This window comes from Nestor notabilis, unplaced genomic scaffold (assembly GCF_000696875.1).
Source record: "Nestor notabilis isolate BGI_N333 unplaced genomic scaffold, ASM69687v1 scaffold19505, whole genome shotgun sequence".
Lineage (NCBI taxonomy): Eukaryota > Metazoa > Chordata > Aves > Psittaciformes > Psittacidae > Nestor > Nestor notabilis.
In genome coordinates, this window is record NW_009930022.1 from 1,879 (window position 1) to 10,062 (window position 8,184).

At 53.6% G+C, this 8,184-nt stretch overlaps 2 protein-coding genes across 2 annotated transcripts in view; one reads left to right on the top strand and one right to left on the bottom strand.

The window, feature by feature from the left end:
• Nucleotides 1–4,136, top strand: part of LOC104406305 (death-associated protein kinase 3-like) — a gene marked incomplete at its 5' end in the record, with an annotated part of 4,240 nt that extends 104 nt beyond the window's left edge. The window contains 8 exon segments of the mRNA XM_010015244.1: nucleotides 1–252; nucleotides 393–522; nucleotides 671–719; nucleotides 820–846; nucleotides 1,146–1,298; nucleotides 1,888–1,933; nucleotides 2,051–2,605; nucleotides 4,098–4,136. The exon segment at nucleotides 1–252 is cut by the window's left edge and continues 16 nt beyond it. Of these exon segments, the coding sequence (XP_010013546.1) occupies nucleotides 1–252; nucleotides 393–522; nucleotides 671–719; nucleotides 820–846; nucleotides 1,146–1,298; nucleotides 1,888–1,933; nucleotides 2,051–2,605; nucleotides 4,098–4,136 (1,251 nt within the window).
• Nucleotides 4,137–7,070: 2,934 nt separating this feature from the next.
• The window catches only part of NMRK2 (nicotinamide riboside kinase 2), a gene marked incomplete at its 5' end in the record, with an annotated part of 4,962 nt that continues 3,848 nt past the window's right edge, over nucleotides 7,071–8,184 (bottom strand). Inside the window, 2 exons of the mRNA XM_010015245.1 lie at nucleotides 7,071–7,153; nucleotides 7,527–7,633. Of these exons, the coding sequence (XP_010013547.1) occupies nucleotides 7,071–7,153; nucleotides 7,527–7,633 (190 nt within the window). The remainder of the gene's footprint in view (nucleotides 7,154–7,526; nucleotides 7,634–8,184) is intronic.

The following is an 8,184-nucleotide window of genomic DNA, read 5'->3' on the forward strand; positions in this document are numbered from 1 at the left end:
CGGGAGGAGATCGAGAGGGAGGTGGACATCCTGCGGGAGATCCAGCACCCCAACATCATCACCCTGCACGACATTTTCGAGAACAAGACGGACGTGGTGCTCATCCTGGAGCTGGTCTCGGGTGGCGAGCTCTTCGACTTCCTGGCTGAGAAGGAGTCCCTGACAGAGGAGGAGGCCACCCAGTTCCTCAAGCAGATCCTGGACGGGGTGCACTACCTGCACTCCAAGCGCATCGCCCACTTCGACTTGAAGGTGAGGGCTGGGACATGCAGGCACCCTGTGCTTGGCAGCTGGGGAGCAGGGATGAGGATCCAGGCTCCTGTGGAGCTGGCTCTGGGATCACTCCCTGCCTGAGGCGTATGGGGTAACCACCAGCTCCTCTCCCCCTGCAGCCAGAGAACATCATGCTGCTGGACAAGAATGTGCCAAACCCTCGGATCAAACTCATCGACTTTGGGATTGCCCACAAGATTGAAGCTGGGAATGAATTCAAGAATATATTTGGGACCCCGGAGTTTGTAGGTGAGCTCTGGCTGGCGGCGTTCCTGTAGGTCTCCAGAAGCTTTGGCTTAATGCCAGAGAGATGCCCAAAGCCGTGGTGTGTGAGTCCATTGGGAAAGATTTCTTTCCCCCAGAATAATCCTGTTTTCTCCCCTCTTTCCTTCTAAAGCCCCAGAAATCGTCAACTATGAACCCCTGGGTCTGGAGGCTGACATGTGGTGAGTGAGTCCCCTCCCAGCCAGGTCTCCCCTCCTGCTACCTGTGAGGTGAGCAGCAGCGCTCTGTGGGGCTTCAGCCTGATCTTCCTCTCTCTTCCAGGAGCATCGGGGTCATCACTTACATCCTGTGAGTATATGGGGAGTCTGGGGCAGATTGGCTCTGCAGGGTGAGTGCCCTGCTCAGGCTGTCACCTCTTTGGGGTGTCACAACCTACTCTAACCACAGGCTGAGTGGAGCCTCCCCCTTCCTGAGCAGCAGCGCTCTGTGGGGCTTCAGCCTGATCTTCCTCTCTCTTCCAGGAGCATCGGGGTCATCACTTACATCCTGTGAGTATATGGGGAGTCTGGGGCAGATTGGCTCTGCAGGGTGAGTGCCCTGCTCAGGCTGTCACCTCTTTGGGGTGTCACAACCTACTCTAACCACAGGCTGAGTGGAGCCTCCCCCTTCCTGGGGGAAACGAAGCAGGAGACCTTGACCAACATATCTGCTGTCAACTACGACTTCGATGAGGAGTATTTCAGCAACACCAGTGAGCTGGCCAAGGACTTCATCCGCCGCCTGCTTGTCAAGGACCCCAAGTGAGAGGCAGGGAGCACAGTTGGGGGTTACCTTGGGAGGGGGGACGGTCCCTCCTGCCCAACCCTCTGCATATGGGCAGCTCCCACATCTCCTGCCCACATGGAGTTTAGCTCTGAGCCTGCCTGCACCAGCCCTGGGGCCTTTGCCCATCCCTGCGTGCTGCTTGTTTATAAATCCCATTTATCCCTCCGCTTCCCTCTTGCTGCTTCTAGGATCTGGAAACCAAAGTCTCTCCCCTATGTCAGGCACGGGATGAATTCTGGAATCACCCTGAGGGTGCAGCAGCTTAGCTGAAAAGAAGGGAAAAGGCTATGGAAGGGATGAAGGGCTTACCCGAGCACCCAAGACCCTTGGCTGGGGCAGGAGCAGCGGTGCTGCGTGATTAGACATCAGGCAGGAGGTCCCTGCAGGCTTTTTGGGGTGTGTTTGCCATGGTGAGACTGCCTGAAGGCAGGGAGCTGACTGTAGCCCCTGAGCACAGCGAGTCCATCTGGGCCCATCCATGCCCCAGAGGTGGGCGGATCCAAGCTGCTTTTCCAGGACAAGCAAAGCCTCTGCCCCTCCATTGCAGCCTGGTTGTCTTTGCAGGAAGCGGATGACCATCGCGCAAAGCCTGGAGCACCCTTGGATTAAGGTAAGAACTTAAAGAATCGGCACCTTTTGGGTGTCAGACACCCGAGGGGTCAGGGTTGGGTGTTGCAGACCATGGGTGGGTGCTGTGCCCCACACCTGTAGCCATCCCTTTCCACAGGTGATCAAGAGGAGGAACGTCCGCAGCGAAGACAGCTGCAAGAAGCCCGAGCGCCGCCGGCTGAAGACCACGCGCCTGAAGGAGTACACCATCAAGTCCCACTCCAGCATGCCACCAAACAACACGTACATCAACTTCGAACGCTTCTCCAAGGTCATGGAGGAGGTAGCTGCAGCTGAGGAGAGCCTCCGAGAGCTGGAGAGGAACAAGAAGTCCTTCCAGGAGGACATCGAGGCCCTGCTGTCCATCTATGAGGAGAAGGAGTCGTGGTACAAAGAGGAGAATGAAAGCATCAGCCAGGACCTCCGCCAGATCCGGCAGGAGCTGCAGAAGACGGAGGCCCTGAAGAAGCAAGCACAGGAGGAGACCAAGAGCATGGTGCAGGTGGCCAATGGCCTCAAGAGGCGTTACCGAAAGCTGGAGAACCACTACGAGGCACTGGCCAAGCAGGTGGCCTCAGAGATGAAGTTTGTCCAGGAGCTGGTGTGGTCTATTGAGCGGGAGAAGCTGCAGAGCAGTGGGGGGGACCGCAGGATCCGCTGGTCGGCCTGCGGTGTGAGGTGGGACCGCCCTCCCCGAGCCCCCCGCCCCCCCCAGGAGCCACTCCACTGACAGCCTTTGGTGCAGGTCCCCTGGCTCTGCCGGGCTCGCAGTGGTGTGCAGGGGGCTTGTGCCTCTCTGGAGACCCCCCCTCAGGGCACTGCAGTTGTGGTCACCTGGGTTTTGGCTTCCTGCGTGCAGCTCTTGCTTGGCTTCACATCCCTGTGCTCCCCTGGCTGCCCCCCACTCCCAGTCACAGTGCTCAGGGACCAGTTCTCCCCATACCACCCAGGACCTGGCTCTTGGAGCTGCCTGGGGGGCTCCTGGTGGGGGGGGACCCCTCTCTGCACCCTGGCAGCAGCTCAGTGCCTGACACACATGGTCCCCAATGTGTTGCAGCCCCGTGGGTGACCCTGGCTGTCCCCTGTCCTCCTGGGGCATCGTCCCCCCCTGCCCCAGCCCTCGGTCCCACGGGCACTCCCCCTTTTAACAGAATAAAGGTTTCCATACACCAGGGCAGCTGCCTTGGCTCCTGCCATGGGAAGATGGTGGTGGGAAGGGGGCAAGGACATGCTGTGCAGTAACAGCTCCTCTCCTGTGCCCCGCATGGTGTTTGTGCTCCCAGAGGGATTCCTTAATCTGGGAGTAGGAATTTCTTTTCTGGGCTGGCAGGTGAGTTCCCTGCGGGCTTGGAGGGAGGGCTCAGAGCAGGTTGCAGGATGCTCTCAGGCTGGAGGAGCCCCCAGCTCCTCTTGCCTCCAACCATGGGGAGGTCTTGGGGACTCAGGGAAGGTTGAAGCATGGTTCTGAGAGCTGGAGGTCGTCTATGGGATTTGGGGAGGTCCCTGGGGCTCAGGTAGGGTCCCAGGGTTTCTGGGGGGTCCCTGCCCTTTTCCACAGGGATCTCCCTTTGGCAGGGGACCTGCCACATCCCTGTTTGGATGGGAACAGGGTGAATAAGGGATTGGCACCGATATTCTTGGGGCAGGAAGGGCTGATGGGCTCTACCACCACCAGTAAGCACGGAGCAGCTGGTGGCTGGTGCTCCCTTCATCCCAGCCTCCTCCAGACAGGGAGGACAAGGTCCCAAATTGCCATTTCCAACGGGAGCACCGCAGGGTTTCCAGCTGCCCTCAGCCCTCTACTGATGGAGCCAAGTTTCAGCTGAACTTGATCTGGGGGAATCACCAGCCAAATCCCAGCGGATGTGCAGCATCCCTCCAGCTCGCCAGCACCTGTGGTGGGGAGGGCAGCAGTGGGTTTCCCTTGGGCTGAGCTCCGGGACTGGGGGAATTGCCCAATTTAGGCTTTATTTGTTGCTCCAGTGCTTCCTCCCAGCTCCTGGGGGTGGAGGTGACATGTCCTGTGTCCCATGTCCCATATCCCCATCCACGCCAGTCCTCGGGCAGCCGCGTGTGCCACTGACGTCCCACCGGGTGTAGGTTTCATCCCAACCCATGGGGCACATGGGGCCAGGGATAATTTTGTTCTGCCCCTGTTCTTCCAGGCTAAGGCTCTTGGCACCCAGGGGTGCTGCATGGCATGACCGCCTGGCTGGTGGCAGCTCCCGGCGCAGAGCAGGATCGGTGCCACGGCATTGGATCTGGAGTCCTGGATATTTGATCTGCTCTTACAGAACCAGGTCGTCACCAGAGCCGGTGTGTGAAGGGATGTATGGAAATCCTATAGCGACAGTTGTTCCTGAGCTGTGCAAAGTTCACATAGTGCTGAGGCTTCCCAGATGCATTTCATGCCACAGGTTCCTGTTTCATGCTCCTGAAAGCTCTTCGAAGTCGCTCACTGTTCAGCCTGGCCAGCACAGGCTTCTTGCTGCAGGTACGCTGCTCCAGAGGGGTGCTGGAGGAGTTCCTATCCTGGGGGATGCCCAAAGATAACCAGAATGTTTAAAAAGCAGGATTTGGGGTGGTTTTGGTGAAGGTGACCTGCTGGTGAGGGTTTTAAATTGCAGAGAGGAGCTCAGATGGCTCTGATGCACCAGGGACCAGGGCAGACGAGGGGAATACTGATCTCTCAGTGGGGAGGAAGATTTATGGGAGAGGCAAATCCGACAAGGATGCCGGATTTCACCCACGTGACATACCAGCACGTGCTGCCTCAGTTCCCCTCTTGGAGCTGGAGCCAGCACTGCCCTGGAGTGGTTTATCTTCTCTGTGGGCAGGGAATATCGAAGTGCCTTTTTTAGGCTTCAGTTTTGCCTCCTCACAGCAGCTTGAGGTAAGGGGAAGGGCTTCTCCCTTACATATCCTCATGGAAGCAGACTGGTTTTGCACAGCTCATCAGGGAACCCTGAGGGAAACCCCACACCAGAACCCACCTCAGAGTGGAGCCAGGGCTCTGGGGTTCTCCTACTGGGAAACAATCAATGTAACGATTTCAAATGGGACTTACAAGGCATCGGTGACAGTTCACAGCTTTGCCACTAGCAAGCACGCAGCACTGTAACGGTGTAATTAGTGTGTTGTGGGTGTCTCCAGGCACACCCGGCGTCACGCATGAGAAAATCTGCCTCTTTATAGCTTGTGGAAGTGTGGGTGATGCCATCACTATTCCTGTCTTGTTTCTGGCTGCGGCGTTCCCGTTCTGGCCAGACAACTGGAAAATCTCAGTGTTAACACAAGGATGAGCTGGTGGATCCTTCTGGTGGCTTAAAACACCCCTTGAAAGCAGCTTGGTGGGGGGTTTTGGGGTGACTTCTCGCTAATCTGTGGCAGCTGCTTTTCTGGAGGACCGTTTCTAATTAAGGTATTCCTAAAAACTCTTCCAGAGTGATCTGTGCTGATGCCAGCCAAGTTATTTCAGTGCCAAAAAGATCCCTGTGCTCACCCCACGTGAGAGGTTTTGTACTTTAACCCAGGAACCTTCAGTGCATGGTGTAACACATGTGCTTGGGTGCAGCAGTTTAACAACACTTCCTATCTTTAGCCAATGCATCTTGATAGCAAGTTAGCACATCCCACCCATGGCACCATGGTATTCCAGCCCAATTCCAGCCCAGTAGAGTGGGGAGTTTATTATTAGCTTGGAGCAAGCCATGAGCTGAGGACAACCCTGGCACCAGCTTGGTCTTGGTTGGAGAAAAGGAGGTGAAGGGGTGGCCTCATTGTTCTTTACAGCTTCCAGAGGTGGCTATGTGGAAGGGGAAGAGCTGAGTGCTTCTCCTTGGGATTCAGGGACAGGACATGTGGGGATGGCTCAGAGTGCAATAGTGTGTTTGCCCAGTTACTGCTGTGCTGCTCATTCACAGTGGGAGGCTTCTTTAGCTCACTGAAACACTGAGAGGAAGCCCATCACCAGAAACATCAGGAAACCTATTGCCACTGGTATTTTAATGATGATTTTGCTAGAAAGGGAGGACATGGATGAGTAAGGAACCTGTGGGCTTTCCATAAACTCATCCAAAGCATTTTTAACAGCAGAACCTCCTGTACTTAGGTTTTACAGAGTTGCAGTTTGCCATCTGGCACTTTAATACAAGATTCTGCCCTAAATGTCACCCATTTGGACACATGCACCTGTGTAGGACACCTCTGCAGGCACATCACCTCCTGAGGTTCAGCGAGGTAGGAATTTGGGACCAAATAACATCCTCATTTGGATGGCAAGAGGCAGAATGAGGCTTCTGTCCAAACTTCTCACCCAGGGAGCACTCAGCTGCTGGCTGAAATGGGGCTGCAGTATCTTTATGTACTAATTTGAGTGTGAAGTGAGAAACGTCACAAAGCAGGGGATGGATGGCATTAAACTAGTTTCATACCAGCACATTATAAATAGCTTTCAGTGCTGTTCCCCTCCCACCATTGCATGGAGAATCCTGCTCTCGCAGGGACTCCTGAACCAGGCTTCCTGGTCAGGGTTACCACTGAAACCAAGACAATGACATACAGGAGGGCCAACACCTTGAATGCTGTTGTGTTTGGGGAGTTTCGTGCCTGTTCCTCTCACATGAAAGGTGCTGACATACTAAACAGGACCTCAAAGACAGATTTGAAATGTGTTTTTACTGAATTGAGGTGTTACAAACAAGCCATTACAGACTCCATGTCTGCAGAAGCACATGAGCAGAAGAGTCGGTTTCTCTCCCAACGCAGCTCTACTTGTTCATTATAAAAAATGCACTTTCAACTTGGGGTTAAGCCAGAGGAATACAAAATAAGAAAGTTAAAAAACCAAAACCAAAACCAACAAAACAATCCTGTCCATCAGAGTTGTGAATAAGTTACCTTCATTCTTCAATTATATACAAAAGATACTTTCCAAAGGACAGTGTAAGAGGAGTTTACACAAATAAACCCTCCTGCCAACTGCAATACTATTTACATCGCGCTGTACATGGGTCTTCCAGGTCTTTGAAACCCTAAAAAGCAAAAGGGGAAGCGTGAGCACTGGGGAGCAGGAGTGGGTTGTTCCCCACTCAGCACCTCTTGTCCCACCCCATCTATGGTGGGACCACATTTACCTGTCAGCAGTTCAAAAGCTTGTTGTGAATATCCTCAAAGACTTGGTTGTAGAGTTCATCTCGGGACTTGAGTCCATCTAAATAAACTGGAAGAAGATGGAAAGATGAATATGTAGGTTTCTGATCAGAATAAGTTCCTGTAGATCAGTTTTATTCAGATTGACCAAATGGAGTAAAATTTTCCAATTGGAAACCCAGAACCATCCTTAAAAAACTCATGACCCACAAAGTCTCATATCCCATTATGAAGACTTTGGTTTGGCTCTTTTAATATGAAACAAAGGGAAGAAGTTCTGAGCTATGAAACTGCATGTGTTTATCTGTACAGAAAGTAGGCCAGGATTAGAGCTTCCCAGTACAAAAAGAACCTTTGCCTCACTACAGTTCAAGTTTCCATGTATTAAATTACTGGCTTCCTTAAAACCCAAAGCCCAGGGCCAGTGTTCTTGGGGGGCTCACCAACATCAACACCACAGTCCTCCATTGCTTTCCTGTGTTTCAAGTACATGGGCCAGACGTGTCCATCAAAGAGACCCGGTGGGTCAGGAACAGTGTAGTTACGTGTACTGCAAACAGCAAAACAGGCAAAGAACATCAGGATGTATTATCCCTGCCAAGGACAACAAGATGTCTTTAAGGTCCTGTCCAACCCAACCTATTCTGTGCTTTGTGCCCATGGGAACAGCACTGCCTCTTGCACACTGTGAGAGCCTGAAGCTGATCCGAGAGCTGCTCACTTGAATTGATGTAAAAGTCGATTGTCACAGTCCAATTTCTCATCAATAGTTGTCTGTTTTGCACCAAATTTATTTAGTGAAAACAAAAGCTGCAGACAGCCGATGAAGGCAAAGCAGTCTCCAAGGGTTTACTGATGCTCACAGGGGAAGAGCTGGGCTGGTTCAGCCTGGAGAAGGCTCCTTAAAGAGACACCTTAGAGCAGCTCCAATGCCTAAAAGGGCTCCAGGAAACCTGGAGAAGGGCTTTGGACAAGGGCCTGTAGGGACAGAACAAGGGGGAATGGCTTTAACCTGCCAGAGGGGAGATGGAGATGAGCTCTGAGGCAGAAGTTCTTCCCTGTGAGGGTGCTGAGGCGCTGGCACAGGGTGCCCAGAGAAGC